Source organism: Orcinus orca, chromosome 18, assembly GCF_937001465.1.
Source record: "Orcinus orca chromosome 18, mOrcOrc1.1, whole genome shotgun sequence".
Classification (NCBI taxonomy): Eukaryota; Metazoa; Chordata; class Mammalia; order Artiodactyla; family Delphinidae; genus Orcinus; species Orcinus orca.
The window spans coordinates 58,415,203-58,432,780 of record NC_064576.1 but is presented as its reverse complement, the minus strand read 5'-3'; the positions used below and the strand labels follow the sequence as shown (position 1 = coordinate 58,432,780).

Here is a 17,578-nt window from a genome sequence, read left to right as displayed (position 1 = left end):
GTCCGGGAAGATCCCACATGCCGCGAAGCGGCTGGGCCCGTGAGCCATGGCCGCTGAGCCTGCGCGTCCGGAGCCTGTGCTCCGCAACGGGAGAGGCCACAACAGTGAGAGGCCCGCGTATCGCAAAAAAAAAAAAAAAAGTGAGGGCAACTTCATCTTCTTCCTATCCCAGTCTTCGACACCCCAAACAAGGCTGAATCCAGCACAGGGACTCAACAAATACTGGCTAACTGATTCAAGACTATTGTAAAGATACTGCTTTCTTCCCGAATAAGATGGAAGAGAGAACATAAAAATCACCAAACCATAAAGGAGGGTCCCACTTAAGTCCCACATAACCATCAGCACTGGCCTTGCTAATCTACCACTTTCTTTTCCTCCTCCTTGTGACTTCTTTCTTCCACCAGAGCCAGCAATTCCTCTCCCTTTTTAAAATCATGTGGACAGAGAATTGCCCAAAGAAGGAAGACAATGTGTAAGAATTCCTTACACTGAACGTGACTCCTCATTCAACCAAAAAGGGGGAAAAAAACTATTAACATTGTAAATCAGACACGGAATGGAGATCTTTTTTCCTAGAGGCTTGGTGTCTGCCTGATACTCCTGAAATCATGCACACAGGAGGGCATCTATTCTACTGGAATCAAAAGTGGGTCTGCAGCAGGATTCTAACATGGTCTCCAAGTACCTCTTCACTGACTGACTGTTAATTGCAAGGGGAAAATAGAATACTTAGATGGTGGAGAAATCAGATTCTACCTCGATTGGGTAATCAAATTAATGTCACCAGTGGAAGCACAGATGTACACAATGTGCCTCCAAATGTGGTACCTGAGAAGGACACCGCACCACCTGTGCAGCATCCCAAACGAGGATGCAGGGACTCAATCTAATCATGAAGAAATATGAGGGATTTTTGTCCCACAAAATAAGGGGCAGTTCATTTTACAAAAAGAGGAGCACTATATTCTTCAAAATTTTAAGGTCATAAAAAATCAAAGAAAGGTTACGGAAATGTTCCAGAATAAAGCAAACTATATAGTTACCTGACAATTATTGCCTCTAGACTGGATCCTACACTGAAGGGGAAAAAGTGCTATGAAAGTCATCATTAGTTCAACCTAAATATTTGGAATATGGATAGCAGATTAGATGAAAATATTTTATCACTGTAAATTTATGAAGGTGATAACTGAAATGGGGTTATATAGGATAAAATCCCTATTCTTAGGAAAGGTACACCGAAATGTTTAGAGAAAAGGACTATGATACACAAAACTTTTCCTCCAATTTTCAGAAAAAGGACTATGTGTGTGGAGGAAGAGAGAGATACTGCAAATGTGTTAAAATGTTAATCACAGGTAAATCGGGGTGCAAGGTTATAATTTTTTACAACCTTTTGTAGACTCTTGTAATTTTTTAATAAACCTTTTATAAATTTTAAATTATTTCCAAATAAAAAGCTAAAACTAAAAGTGAGTCTGTACAGAATCAAAAGCAGCATGTCCTACTACTGGGTCATTCAGTGATGCCTCCACCTGGGGAAGAGGGAGTGCAATGATTCTAAGGACCACACTGATGACCATCACAGAGCAGAGTAACAGTAACAGCTAAGTTAGGTGTCCTGGGTTACAAGATTGATCCCAATTTATAGAAAATAAAGGTGAAGTTAGAAAGGTAGCCCACAGGAGCTCACAGTTAGCAAGTCTTTGAGATAGGGCCGAAACTTAACATAATTCCAAGTCACTACACTCAACTATGAAGCCACGCTCTCTGGGAACATGGGTTTTTCGATTACAGTTCTTTTCCTCATTTAACACAGAGACTTAGCTAGTTAAGAGTGTGAAACTGCTTTACTATGGTACGTGTCCAGACACCTCAGGGGACATAAATTGGTTGCACTGAAATTAGCCATCCTAAGCCTATTCAGTAAGAAGGGATAAAACAGGTCGTATGTAAACAATGTTTTACTCCCATGTCGCTGACTCAAGCCTATCTCTCTAGGCCTGCTTCTTCGGGACCTTCCAGGCTCATCTCTAGTTAATTATGTCAAATCTGCTTTCTGTACAGACACCCAAATTTCACTGTCTGTAGCTGCCTGACCTACCTTTACTCTGTCCCCAAACCCCACCCTCCACCAGTTTCTCTTTGCTAGAGTCACTTAATCCTCCTAGGCATATCCCAAATCACTCATTCTTGTCTCTCAAGTCTTTCCTAGTTTATGTTCATCTGTGGCTGGTAAAACTTGCATCAGATGGTCCTACCTCCAGTTTTTTTGGTTTTTTTTTTTGCGGTACGCGGGCCTCTCACTGTTGTGGCCTCTCCCGTTGCGGAGCACAGGCTCCGGACGCGCAGGCTCAGCGGCCATGGCGCACGGGCCCAGCCACTCCACGGCATGTGAGATCTTCCCGGACCGGGGCACGAACCCGTGTCCCCTGCATCGGCAGGCGGACTCTCAACCACCGCGCCACCAGGGAAGCCCCTACCTCCAGTTTTTGACAGAGGAGGTTTCCGTGTGGGTCTTAGCTGCCAGGGCCTGACTTAAGACCGACCGCCTGACATAAAAAATTTAGAGAACTTAATGGAAAAAGCCAACTCTCATCTTTAACGGGAGGTGAGTATAACAGATAAGCAGGAAAACTAAAGAAGCCAGAACTATAAAAAAATTGAAAACTAGACCTTGAATAAATTTGAATATTGATCTCACTAATGAATGTTCCACCCCACGATAAATCTCGATAAAATATGGCGGCCACTCTTCTGTGGCAGAGTATTGCACCAGAGCTCTGGTGAATCCAAGAGCAGCCTTACCTCACATTCTGGAGACGTCTCCAACTGTATCTGACCACTGTAGGAATTAGAGGGAAAAAATGATACAAAGTGGAATTTAAAGCAAAAATATTTCAATGTAAAAAGGTAAAATACATTGTTATAAAAAGGTCAACATACTTTAGTGCAGAGTCTTGTAATTCTAAGTCTTCTGCTGAGTCCACAGGGTAAAAGTTTACAACACTTCTCTCTGTAATATCTGTGCTTAATCTACAGAGTAAGGGGAAAAAAAGTGTTACCAAATGTATTAAACTTCTAATAAATTCTACTGCTTTTAGTCATATATTTAAAAGTTGTGTCTATTGTTAAGATTTAATAATGAAAGGTTTATGGTAGAAATTTCAAACTACATGGTATTTCCCCGCCATGTGCCAAATACAATATAATGTAGTTTTAATATAATTTTCCATATGCTTTGGTATCAAAATCCAACTTGTTTGAAATATACTAGTAATTTCTGATAAGGTCATAATATTCATAGGTAGCACACACTAAATTTTATTCTAGAAATTTATTAGTTTACAGAAGCAAGTTGTTCTATACTATACTATACATGTACTATATTATGGTATATGTACCAAGGGCATTTGTTTTAACAGGAAGATCTCTTTGATAGACCCTAATACTCGCGATTTAAAAACTAAGAATTTATAAGCAATTTGATATGCATTTTAAATTCTGAAATTGTCTTACAGTTTCTGAATTCCTGTGATTTTAAGAGCTGAACTTTTTTTTTAAGATCTATAAAATAAGGAATTTCTATAAGTCATATACAAGTCATAAAGCTATTTTAAAAAGTAGGGATAAGTTCATATTACACATGCCCATTGAAAATGGTATCAAACCAACAGTCAGAAATCCTTAAGAAACCAACACAAAAGCAAAACAGGATAGCAATATTCAACTCAATTTTTTGATGCTAAGGTTGTGTGAAAGATAAAGCTCTAAAATTTAATCCTGTAATCAGCGGCTTGACTAACACAAAGAAATCTGGATCTAGGAAATACGAGATAAAGGAAAACCTTAATATGTACATAAACTTTTTATTACTATTATTCAAAAGCAGCTAGAAATAAGTGACCTCTTGAAGTGCGCTCTCTCTTTATTAGGACAAAAACAGGACTCTTTCTTCATCCCTATTACACTGGCGCAAAGACACGTTATTATCAAGTTAGGATTGTCGTATTATAATATCTATTTCAGGATGTACAACAAAGATCTGCAGCCGCCAAATGAGTGGATTATTGTAGGGAGGAAATTAAATCCCCATAAAGTCTTGCAACGTAAATAATTTTAAAATAGCAATCCATAAAGACGCAAGTCAGCTATCCCTTGGAAGGGTACTCAAGGCTGTTTTCTTCCACGCCCACCATGCTGACTTGCTTGACATCCTTGGCGACTCTTTGCCTCAGACCTTTCCAAGCTGGAGGGTAATCTGCAGATCCTCAGTTCATCCCACTTCTCAGGAAAGATGATGCAACTGAGGTCCGGAGCGGGGAGCCACACCGTCCAGGTCACCCCGATCTTACACTTGGTTCCAGTCCCACATTCCCTGGCCGCTGCCATTTCCATCAAACAAGGCTGTTCTTTTTCAATTTGGGGCTCACATCGTAATCTCGAATTTGTAAGAAAAGTTTATTGGAAAAGTAATACGAAATGTAGAGATATGAAAACAATATAAAGTTTGAGCCCAAGTGGGGCCTTCTCTCTGTCACACCGTGTCTTCTAGGCTCTGTCCTGGACTCACATTCCCTTCCCATTGATATGCTTGCCCTTGGGAACCTCATCCCCTTACACTACTTCTGTTAGAGCAGCACCTTATGAAAGTAACTTTTAAACCTAAGTCTCGAAGCCCCAGACCTAAACGTCTAGCCGCTGAATGGACGTTGTCACATTGCCACCTTGGATTTTACTCAGCAGGTCCTAAACTGACCCCAACATCCTCCTCCTAAAAACCTGCCATTCCTCTTGGTTCCCTATCTCAGATGGAGACATGAGGGGTCAGGTCTAAAACACCTTGGACTGTTTGTTCCCTCCCACCCTCACCATCCACTTCAAACAATCACCAGAGAACTACCACCGTACCTACCACTGTGTATCTACAATATTTAAAAGTATAAAGAAAAGTAGTAATTTAGAAATACCCACAGAAAAAAATCCATCTTAATATATTTCTTTCTAGTTTTAATTTTTCCTAAGCTTCTTATACAACTGGGACCTAATTCTATTTATATCGTTGGAATCAAACTTTATGCATTTTTTATTCTATTTATATCATTGTGATCAAACTTTATGCTTTTTTTATACTCTTTAAAGTTAACATTATATAATGAGCAATCTAAGATATAGTGGAAAGTTTAAAAAACATTTTATTAGTCACATATTCCGTCTTAATAATGACCAAAATTTAAGTATCTCCAAATTGTTAGATCATTTCCTTTTTTGCAAATATTTTGCTATTAAAAGTGCCTCTCCCCTCACAATTGCTGTTCACATCTCCTTGTCCCTTAGGATATTTTTTAGAATTAATTCAAAAGTTTTATATCTATTTTTAGACTATGCCTACAAACTACAAGGATGTCTTCTGGAGTGGTTCTGCCTGTTTACCTTTCCACCAGCAGTTCATTTATTATTTCAAATCTTCACAACACTAAAAGATAAGTACTTATAGCCCGTCTTATAGATGAGAAAACTGGGGTACAGAGAAGTTATATAACTTACCCAGATTCACTGGTATTAGAGCTGGGTTTGCAACCAGTATCTGGTTGATTAAGGTATGTTCTTCTCCATCAATGCTATTTCCACATTCCTTATCATTTCTCTCTCTCTCTCTCCCTCTCTCTCTCTCTTTTAGGATGTGAAACTCAGCTCACTGGCACTGTGGGATTCTCACTGGCACTCTGGGATTCACTCATCACCCTGTTCATAAATTCCCAGAATGTGGTGTGATTTCCACGCTCACCATATTATCAATACAAGACCACATTATCTTCATGTTTAAATTCCCAGGATCCCTGAATAGTTTACCAGGGATAAGCTTCGGATCTATTTCTCTGTTAGTACGGTAGTTATTACCTGACACCAGGTATGCTGCTTTACTGAAAAATATTTTGTCTGTGGGAATTCCGTTATCCTCAGCTAAGAAACCAAAAAATATACCTATATATAAAGTGCTTATTATTGATAAAGACTAATTCAATTCAAAAATTATCTTGTCACCCAAATCTTTAGAAATACATGATTTAGTTAACATATATTTGGCACCATCAGAAATAAATATGGTAGTTCTTGATAAACCAAGTCTTTCCTTTTTGGAAACTCTCTTATATTTCTCTATTCCAGGGGTTTAAACTTCAAGCTATATAAAATATGCAATTTGACCGTATTTCTGTTGTCTAAGAATTATAAAAAAATTGCCCTATGAATTCCACGAAGGGCGAATGAATTTCATGAAGGGATGGAAAAGCGGGGAACTGCTCTCAGTCCCTCCAGAAGTTTGACTCTTACTTACGGATCTCGGGAAAACAGGCAGTTAAAATGACTTTTCTTTGTTAGTGGTTAGTGCTAAGCCCATACTGTGTGTATAAATATCTTAGAAACTGAGATAATGTACTCAATAAATTAGTGTACATTACTGACACCTGAAACCTGGGCCAAGGAAAGACACACATACCTGTTGGGATCTTGCAGCAAATCCACTGCTTCTCTCAGCTGTTCAATCATTGCTATATTCATGTCCTGGTCTTTGGATGAACTTATTCTGCAACATGAAACCAAGCTTTAGACTGAAAATGATCACTAGAACATGAATAGCACCTAGGTTCTTAAGAACAAACTTATAAACATCCATCTGACACCGCAAAAATGATTTTTGACAAACTCAACATTTTAGCGAGGATGTGTCAGTACCCTGCGGGGTGGGCTGCCAGAGTGTAGCAGAAAGAGCTGCTGGGTGGGAGGAGCCAGCTAGGCTGTAAGGCAGCTCACACGAAGTCTCAGTGCCCGTGGGCAGTGCTCACCTGTAAAATCAGGGCAATGGACTGGCTGGGTAGTTCTCACGCTGTACTTTCCTGAGCCTGAGGGGTATCCACAGGGGTGCTCAGCTACGGCGGGTCCGCACTACTTCCAATTCCAGTTCAACCAGCCTGGCTCAGTTTTTATTGCTTTCATACAATATGGGACTTCAGTGTGGGATTCTGGTTCCCAGGCCAGGCTCGTTAAGCAGCAAAATCACCTAATGGTGCTTAAAAAAATATGCCGGGTCTGATACCCCTAAGTCGATCTGTCTGGGGCTTGGACATTTTCTTAATCAGATGATCCTGATTTTACAGGCAGGGTTGGGAACAATAGATATAAGCTTGAGAATGGGGTTTCCAAAGCTTTACACAGTTTAAAAACTCTTTCCCTATAAAATCCTTTTCCCTATAATTCTATGATCAAGCTAGTTCTCCTCGGCATCACAGAAATACATCCAACAAATAGCTGGTTATACTGGACAGTGATTTGAAAGGAACTCTGCAATATTTTTCAAGGCCAAGAGAGATCTGCTCACGGTTACTGCTTTCCATTGCAGAATATAAGCCAATGTCTTTCTGTAAGTGGAGAAACTTTTAAACAATGGAGTAAATTCTCACTAAGGGGAAAACCCTCATGAGGTTTAATGGACGGTCCAGGCCTACACGCCAGATCATGGAAAACAAAATCCTGGGAACCAAAAACCTACCCTCTGCCATATGGTCCAAACTCAATCCCCCTGAGTGGCAAACCAGTAAAGTGGTTTACCGTCTTGTTAGATGGAGCACTCATGCCCTCCTGTGTAAATCTTTATATGCGATAGAGTAGAAGCGCTGTCCATCTGGTACGAGATCCCAGCCCTCTGTAACCCTGGGGCAAGATAATCAATCTCCCTGTGCCTCAGTTTTGTCATCGGTGAAGTGAGGGATAACAATAGGACTTACAGGATGGTTGTAAAGAGGAAATGAGTTACTACCTGTGAAGTATTTAGGACACTGCCTGGCACGTGGTACTTAATAACTGTCAGCTATTACAATTATTAGACTTAAGACCAAGACATTGAGGTCTATGGTTTTCTCAGATCTTGAACTTGAAGACTCTGGGGAAAGAAGTGGGAACAGGACCACGTATCACTTTAGGTCCAGTTGTCGGTTTGTTCAGAGAAAGGAAAGTAAGCTAGAATCTCTAGTCTAGAAATTCTATCTAATTTCCTGAATCACATTCTACCCACAGCCTCAAATCAGATAAAACTCAAGGCCAAGGAACAGGTATGACCTGGCACGGTATGGCCCCAATACTATGACAGTAAGCATAAGATAGAGGAAAACTTGCAACTTCTGAGCAATATCGTTGAGTAAGGTATCAGCTTGCTCAAAGAAAAGCGGACCAAAATTCTCTCAGGACAAGGCTGCCATTCTGCCTTCAACATGAACTTTACAGGACGGTGGCTCGTCACCAGCCTTCGGTACTCACATCCCCCCGGATGGCCAGTGTGCGTCCTCTTCTATCCGTAACAGTTCTTCACAGGTCTCAGTCCTTTCCTGTGGACAGAACACATGGGTCTTCTGAGAGCCACTGGCTGTAACAGTCAACAGTCTAAACCCGCCCTCATCCATATTCACAACAGCCGAAAGGTGGAAACAACCCAAGTGTCCATGAATGGATGAATGGAGAAAATGTGGTCTATACGTACAATGGACTATCATTCAGCCTTCAAAAGGACGGAAATTCAACACGTTACAACGTAGATGAACCCTGAGGACATTATGCTAAGTGAAATAAGTGAGTCACAGGAAGAAAAATACTGTATGATTCCACTTACATGAGGCCCCTAGAATAGTCAACTTCATAAAGACAGAAAGAAGAATGGTAGTTGCCAGAGGAGGGGGGGAGGGGATTGGGAAGTTATGGTTTAATGGCGAAAGAGTGTCAGTTTTACAAGATGAAAGAGTTTTGGAGATGGAGTACACAACATCGTTTTGGTTACACAACAATGTGCATGTACTTACCATTGAACTGTATACTTAAAAAATGGCTAAGATGGTAAGTTTTTATGCTGTATGTATTTTGCCACAATTAAAAATAAGATAAAATTTTAAAAAAGAAGAAAAGAAAACCTGGCCGAGGACTACAATACCTGTTAACTTAGAAAAGAGTCAGAAATGCAAAGCTTAACTCCATTCATGATTGCCCTCTTAGCACCTCCTGAGGCTGACGGATACCTCAGCTGGGCTTGTCAGTCACATGAGAATGTGCATTCTGATGTTGGTGAGAGAAGCAGTGTGTGTGTGTGTGTGTGTGTGTGTGTGTGCGCGCGCGCGCGCACGCACCCGTGCACATGCACACTGTTAACAAAAAAGGAAGTATTAACGACAGAAAAATGCCTCAAATTGCATCTAATAGTTTTCACATGTACAACGTGCAGATTTCACTGAAATGCACCCCCCTCTTAATAGCCCAAAGAAACACTGTGGTGGGAGGATTTAGAAAGGCGTGTCCCACTGTTGGAACTCCCATGCGAGTCTTTCCATCTTGATCTCTGACACAGAGAAATGCTGCTTTAACTCAGCTGACAGCTAAAACGGAAGCCATCCCCGAAGGGGCAAACATTCCCCTAGCAAGGAAGGAACAACAGGCAAAAGGACTGTTTTCTGTGTCAAAGTCCTGACACTTCATTAACGAACGCAGGCCCAGCCAATTCTCCAGATGTGTCACAGAAAATAAGTCTTTTTCTGAGGAGGTATCCAGCTGCATGATGTCAACCTCTGGCTGGAAAACCACTCAGACTTTTTCTATATAGATTATACTTTTAGTGCATTATAAAATCAATATATAAATCACTGTGCCTCCACCCAAATGCCAGTGAAATTCATGGGTGAAAATATACTACAAGAAACAACCAAGAAAACATGTTCTTATCTCTTCCTGTTGGGTTTCAACTATAGGAGCCATGGGTATTTCCTTCTAATTTTCAGTTTCATAATAAAAAGTAGCCAATCGTAGAAAATATACTTCTTTTCAGTATGCAAAACAGAGGTGTACTGGGTTTCTTTTGCTAAGTTAGATGGTGACACAGTGGATGCACATTATTCAAGGATTCTGTATTTACATAAAATCTATGTGTCACCCCAAAACCAATACTCGTGGTGCTTTTGCAGACACACGCAGAGGTGGTGAAAAACTGGAGTTCCCAACCCCAAAATGCACTTCCCAGCTGAGGCTGAACAAGGTAGCAGGCGACCTGCTTTCTTGTTTCAGCTCTCAGACTGTAAAAAACTGTCCTTTTCAGAGCCTGTTTAGTATCACATTTTCACAGTTTTGTGACTTTCGTTGGTGATTTTGCTGTTTAAAATGCCCCCTAGCATAGTACTGAAGTGCTGTCTTATCCTAAGCACAAGAAGGCTATGATATGTTACTGTACCTTACAGAGAAAACACCTGCGTTAGGTAAGCTTCCTTCCCGCATGAGTTACGGGGCTGCTGGCCGCAAGTTCAGTGTTAACGCACTAACAGTACATATTAAATAGGGTGTCTTGAGACAGAAATACACATAAAACCAGGTTATGTACTGACCAGTTGACAAAAATGTGTGACCAGAGGCTCGTAGGAACCTAACCCTGTATCTCCCGTGGGAGCAACAGTTCAGGATTGGATAATTCAGTGTTTGAGGAAACTATCAAATAGAACTGCTGTGAATAAGGATCCCCCGTAGTTACAAAAGCACAAGATGCTTACTCAGTGGAGAGAAAACAGGATTGTATAAAACACAGAACTCCTGATCGTCGAGGACTGAGTAGTTCAGCACACTGGCTGGCAGTCAAACACACTCTCACAGACTTTCAAAGTGATGCAAGTCAAGGGTAAAATGGGCCTGAATTGAAGCATACAGCTTTTAATTGTAGATTTATGTTTTATTTTATTGGTAGCGTGCTTCTCCACTTGCCAACAGAAGCCTCTCGTAGGGGTGGGCGCTCAGGAAACATTTGCTGTAGATTTCTACAACCCATTGGCTCCCCTAAGATTCTACACCACAGGACCCACGCTGCAGAGCAGCCATTCCCACGGAGCCCTGTGCATCCTGAAATCGCTAAATCTAGAAGAATCTGCTTTTTTGAAACAACATGTTTTATTTTACTAGTCACTTTAATTGCTTTCCTTCAAGGCTTCCATCTTTACTTTAGACCCTCAACTTCAGATAAACTCTTCATAAAAGAAAGACAAAAGCCCAATTTTCCATGTTTTGCTGACAGACAGGCATCAAATCTGGGAGAGCCTTGTGAGAACCACTGGCTGGAGAGTCACAGAATGAGGTTTTTACTTTCGGAAAATGTCTGGCAGCAGCAGGGGCGGGACGCTGGGTGCTCAGCTGGGGTAGGAGGGACTCATGCTGTCCTAAGAATAAGCAATGATAAAGGCTCCACTGAAGTCATGTCAGTGGGGGTGGAGGACAGAGAGGAGGCGGTGGGTGTGAGATATTTTGAAACAAGAACTGATGGATTTATGATGGATTAAATATACAGAATAAAGAATTAGGTTTTCTACAGATGTATGTCGTATGAGAGGTTCATTATTTTTGTCTTGAGTACACCAGAGTCTCCTACAGTGTACGATTCAGCTGTTTTCCTCCCATTTCCCTTGAAGGTGATGCCCAGAGACGTTCGTTGAGACAGAGCCCAGCCATCCTAACACCATCCTCAGGAAATAAGAACCAGCACCTAGAGACTCCGGGCCTGACTTTAACACAGTAACTCAGAGACCACTGTCTCTCACAAGCCACAAGGAACCTGAATTTCACCGAAAGGATTATCTTCGTGATCCTTGGGTGCCACGACCTGAACCAAAAGGACTGGCAGAAACGTACCAAGGCACCTAATTGTGTCACAAAGTGGAACCTTAACTACCAGGTTTATAAAGGGCTAGTTTTTCTCTTGTTTCTGCCGCTCCTATGATGATGGTTTGCCTGACAATTTAATGACTTCATCTAACATTTCAATACCTCAGCGCCACTACACCTGTTTATGAATGTGTCCTCAGAGTGACCCTTCTAAAAAGGGAAGACATTCATTTCCAGATTTTAAAAGTCTCCATTTTTCTTCTTTTACTATGAATATACTCCCAAGAAAAACTAACGTACCTAGAATATGTTGAAAAGCATGTGAAACTTTGTTTTACCTTTTTTACTGGATGGTCATGGTAATTCTGATAACTTATACAATGCACTGACTACCAGAGAGCTGAGTCATTTCTGAATACAAAAGAAAATCACCCATATACACAGACAAATAGAGAGGTACGGATGAAAGGGACAAGCTCCTAATATCGGCAAATAAACACGTCGGACTTTGAGAAGATGTTATAAAGGCCCAAGGAAGGTGGTAGCAAGCTGACATTTAAGGTGATGGATTGGTAACCTTGAACATAAATTCTAAGGCGCCAAACAGAAGTAAATAAGTTAAAAAATTATTATCCTCCACTTGCCTTAATATAGTTTATAAATTCCGAATGGAGAATGTCTGTTCCATGGGAAAATCGGTCTCTTTCTTCTCCTGAGTTCTCATTGTCACTCACAAGGGAAGGTGCTGGTTGAAATTCCTGATGAAATTCTCCTATTAGGAAAATATAGAGAGAGATAGAAAGCTTGATTTCATAAACAGATAAGCAAAACATAGATGACTGTAAAATACATCACCTAGTTTTTCAATCTTCTCCCTGAGCTCTTCTGGAGGTATACGAATGACCCAAGTTTTCTCCTTCCAAAAGGATGTGAGGAAAAGGTGAAAAATGGAGGAAGAAGAGGAAGAAAAGTAAAAGAAATGGAAAACCCCAAATCAAATGAACTTAAAAGTCAAGGCCCCTATATGGCTTAGTTCCTTATGAAAGAAATGAAATTTCCTCTTATTTTTTTTAAGGAACAGAGAATAGAAAGTATAAAAGAGGGCTTTTTGTGCTCTCAGCAACGTGTGACAAGTAAGTATTTCAAACTCAAAATTCCGTAGTTACCGAACAACTACTAAATGGCAGGTAAAATACCAAACATTTGGCGGATTTAAAAAATTAGTGAATGGGACTTCCCTGGTGGTGCAGTGGTTAAGAATCTGCCTGCTAATGCAGGGGACATGGGTTCAAGCCCTGGTCCGGGAAGATCCCACATGCCGCGGAGCAACTAAGCCCATGCGCCACAACTACTGAGCCTGTGCTCTAGAGCCCGTGAGCCACAACTACTGAGCCCGCGTGCCACAACTACTGAAGCCTGCATGCCTAGAGCCATGCTCCACAACGAGAAGCCACCGCAATGAGAAGCCTGTGCACCGCAACGAAGAGTAGCCCTCGCTCGCCGCAACTAGAGAAAAGCCTGCGTGCGGCAACGAAGACCCAATGCGGCCATAAGTAAATAAATAATTTATTTTTTTAAAAAAAATTAGTGAACAACTGCAAGGAAGAGTGTGGGAAAGGACTAAAATAAGGACCCAAAATCATAACAACAAAAGAAGTGACTATGATGAGAGCCACATGGAGGGGAAAGCACAGAGCTCATCCAACAGGTCTGTGTTCTAGATGGTGCAGGAGAGGTGAAAGGAGGAAAAGCAGATCTCTTCTCTCTGATCTGGACACTGGGAAAGAAACAAGTAGGACCACACCACCTTCAAGGACTCCTAGCCAGTAAAAAATACCCACTTCTAGAACAGAGGGGAGAAAAACTGGTGACAAATGATATAATTCTTTTATTTTAAAATATTTGCCTAAAACACAGGGGAGAACAGAGGGGAGAAAAACTGGTGACAGAGGGGAGAACAGAGGGGAGAAAAACTGGTGACAAATGATATAATCCTTTTATTTTAAAATATTTGCCTAAAACACTACCTCTTATACTGCATATATTGTTACAAAGCTTATCTAAATTACTAAAGTGGCAGTCATATTTTTGCATAATGTATACAGTTATAGTTGGGGACAATGTATGGTTCCAATCATCATCTCAGATAAACAAATGCTAACCTTCAAAACCTGAGCATAATAAGTGAAAGCAAACACTAGAGTGTGAGTTGGTTTAAACAGTTCTCCCGTCACTAGGGAGGGTAAGGCAAACTATTAGGGAGATAATCTGCATATTAATCTAGTTCTATACTATCCACACGTCATCAAAGAGTCTCTGCTGCCACAACTGTAAACATTACATTTTACAATTTACTTAAAAGTCACTGAATAAACAGAAGCAGTCAAATTACTGTCATAATGTAATCGAATGAGGGCTACTCACCAAGATATGAAGTGTATTACCAGGATTTTAAAGTAGGCAAGACGTAGTGTTTAGTGATCATCTGGTGATTATCAAAGAATCACAGGCTTTTAGAGCTACACAAAACGTTACAAATCACCTCATCTAATCATCTCATTTACAGGTGAGAGAATTAAGGTCAACTGACTTGTTCAAAGTCAAGTAGATTCCTGGGCACACATCCCAACGACATTTCCCACCCTTGCATGTAGTTAGACGTGACCCCTGGGCCTGTGAAAGGCCCAGCCCACGCTTTCCGCGTGGCTGGTAAAGTTCTGTTTCTCTAACTGGGAGCTGGACCCTTTGGATGGGATTCCTGGAGCGAACCTCCATGTTCTTTCCCCTTTAGCTCGAAACAGATGGACTTGGAAACACAAATGAATATAAATCAAAGATGGTAGAGTCACCAGATAAAAGGAACTTGGGCTCTTGAAGCACTGCGTGGAGGAGAGTTGCCTGGGAGTCACTAACTCCCCTTTGGACCTACTCTGCATTGTGTTAAGTCCATGAAATTTGGGGATTTTATGTGTTACAATAGCTAGAGTTGTCTTAAACAGTATATCTACACATCAATATTTTTTTCCAATAATGGATTTAAAGAATCTTAAATAAATCTTCACAATGAGAATAGCTCTACTATTACTAGCTACGTGACCACTGGCAAGTTAGTTAAACTGAGACTCACCTATAGAATGGAGATGATTAGAGTATCCACCTCAGAGTTTTGAATTTTAAATGAGATGACCTTCACAGATTAGCACAGTGCCTGGGGCATATGAAATGCTCAATAAACATTAACTATTACGGTTGCCATGTTTCCGCATATTTTAAACATAGCATTTGAAACTTAAAAACAAGCTTTTTCTCCCCATCCTTCATTCTCAGACCTTTAACTGGACTAAGGCGATGGCAGGAGTCCTCCTTGATCTGTTGTTCTTCTTCCATGATATTTGACATTGGCACGTTGAGGCTAACGGTGTCTTCATCAGAAGGCTGAAAAGAAACAGGACACTGCCTCATTCAAGGGAGAAGTGTTATCAATATAGATTAAGAGAATGCTACGTGATTAAAAAAATATATACTGTGATTCTCACAAACATAATATGGAGTAAAAGACACCAAAGGACAATACCACTTATATAAGTCCAAACATGGGCATAAATAATCCATGGGGTTTGAAGTCAGGATAGCGGCTGCTCTTAGGTCAGGGGCGTGGGCGCATGATGGGGGCTTTGTGGGTGGCTGGTAAAGTTCTGTTTCTCTAACTGGGAGCTGGTAATGAGTGCGTTCACTTTGTCAAAATACATCAAGCTAACACTCACGTACTTCTCTGTACATATGTTTCGAGCTGAAATTTTTTCAGGTACCTGATGATATTTTCAAACCTAAGAGCCACAGTCAGGGCACTGAGAAGGACTGAGTAACACCTGAGAGAACAAAGAAATAACTGGAAATACACTACCATACCAGCCCTAAGTCTAATCGATCGCTTCAATAGTAATGGTGCTCTGAGATCTGACAACACAAATTTACCAGAACTATATTAAGGTTTCATGTGGCCAGTCCCAGAAAGCAGGCAGTCAGCCTCTGGGACAACATCTCATTTGTTTACAGTGCATCTTACACGCAACATCAAGCTTCAGTTTCTCTCCCTGTTTAGGCTGAGGAAGCTGCTTTAAATATATAAGAAGCTGCTTTAAATAGATAATATATAGTACTTAAAAGGAACAGGGGTTCTGTGCAGTTTTCAAAATAATGCTTCGATTTAGTAATCAGAGTTAGTTCTCCCTGGGGGTCTTGTTTCCCACACTAACTGATGAAGTTTATTCAGATAATCTATGATTCTGTCACAAATGAAATACGAAGCCTCATTTATTTTCCTATGTCTCCGTTTTAGCGTCGCTATTTCACGAAAAGCTTTTCAAAATCACAGGGATCAGGAACCTCCACAGAGCACGTTTCTGTGGCTTTGCTTCTAAACTCCTGAGGCTGTAATTTTTCACAGCACAGTGTTCATTTACTTTTGGACACGTGCACAGATTGTTCAGAAACTGGCAGAAAACAAATGTACATTTCATTCGTTGCACAGCTATTCACTGAGCCTCACATTTTTTTGCTTGTTTATCTGAGTGACAAATGCTAAACCAATCAGAGTGACAAATGCTAAATCAACCAATGGCAACAGCGAGAGAAAGGAATCAGGTGTGACTTCTGAACCCCACAATGAGACGTAAGCAGGAAGCAAGACTGACTGACCACAGATAATAAAATATTTGCCAAATAAAGTGAAAATAGAAAGCTACACAGAATAATCCAGAACCCTTATCCTTGTAAAAACAAACATTTCTAGGAGGTGTTCTCAGGTAAGGAGGCCACAATGCAAGACAAAAAAAAAAAAAAGCCAAAGGGAAAATGTACACACTTCATTCTGTTGAACATAATCCTTTCTGTAGTCCTTCCTTCCACCCTCCTCCCATCTTAAAAACTTAATAGCAAAATTCCAAGATATGCATCTAGTTAAAAGGAAGAAAATAAACCCTTGGCCTCCTTTTAGAATATTAGCATCCTACTTATACTAAGTGAGAACAAAAGGATAATGAAGTTCTTGGTGTAATGTTTTATTAATGAACTTAATTATCCTTAGAAGGCAGATAAAGGATAAAGCAGAGTCTGTTTTAATTTAACAGAAAATAAGCTCGGGTGAGTAATTTCTGAAACAAAGGGCTATTTCAGGGGACTTACGAGTTTTAATAAAGTTAAGGGAGTAGAATTAAATACAACTTGTAAAGCAATGTGTTGAGTATTTTCTCCCCCAGGGAATCATAGTAAACTATTCATGTAGGTTCATGAGGGTAATTTTATTTTATTGATGCTGGCCTTCTTTTTCTGCCTACTACTCTTCTTCCTTTTGAAATATTCTGTATTAGAAAGCTTTTAAGGTATCCTAGTGCTTTATGAAGTATTTTGTGGAAAATAAATTCGAATATCTTAGCTACATATTAAACCTCAAAGGCCTTAAGAGAACAGGGAAAAGGCAATTTTCCTGGACTTATACATAGTAAAAATGTGCATTTCTTAGACAGGGTAATTGACCTACTAAGTACATCTTCAAAGAGTATTACAATGTTTCAAAACTCAATAACCACAAAAACTCAGTAAGTTCCCTCAAAAAAGGAAGGCCTGATAATACACACATCCCCTACTCCAGCTATCCCTCCTAGCTCTGCTGTTCAATAAACCCCATTTAATGGTTTATTAGTGACAGATTTTAGGGAACCTAATAGACTATAAATAAGATAACAAGTGTTCTAATTGAGCTATATATAACCACTTTACAAAGCTCCAGTGTGGGAGGCCTCTTAGCTCACAAATAACCAAACTTATATCCAATTATCTGAAAACAACACAATCTAAGAATTTCAGGAAAACAAATATTGATATAAAAATTACGGCTACTCAA

General features: G+C 40.3%; 1 protein-coding gene across 11 annotated transcripts in view; it reads right to left on the bottom strand.

Annotated features, from left to right (window-relative positions):
* LRCH1 (leucine rich repeats and calponin homology domain containing 1) overlaps positions 1-17,578 on the bottom strand; it is a 189,071-nt gene that overhangs the window by 39,424 nt on the left and 132,069 nt on the right. For 10 of the 11 annotated variants that reach the window (XR_007473034.1, XM_049701047.1, XM_049701045.1 and 7 more), the window contains 6 exons: positions 15,006-15,111; positions 12,321-12,448; positions 8,317-8,384; positions 6,503-6,589; positions 2,950-3,039; positions 2,812-2,848 (listed from right to left, as the gene is read on the bottom strand). Coding sequence is in view for 9 of the 11 variants with exons in the window: in XM_049701047.1 (XP_049557004.1) it covers positions 2,812-2,848; positions 2,950-3,039; positions 6,503-6,589; positions 8,317-8,384; positions 12,321-12,448; positions 15,006-15,111 (516 nt within the window). In the remaining 2 variants the exon portion in view is untranslated. Of the gene's footprint in view, positions 1-2,809; positions 2,849-2,949; positions 3,040-4,199; positions 4,445-6,502; positions 6,590-8,316; positions 8,385-12,320; positions 12,449-15,005; positions 15,112-17,578 lie in introns of those variants that run through there. The other variant, XR_007473035.1, reaches the window with a different exon arrangement.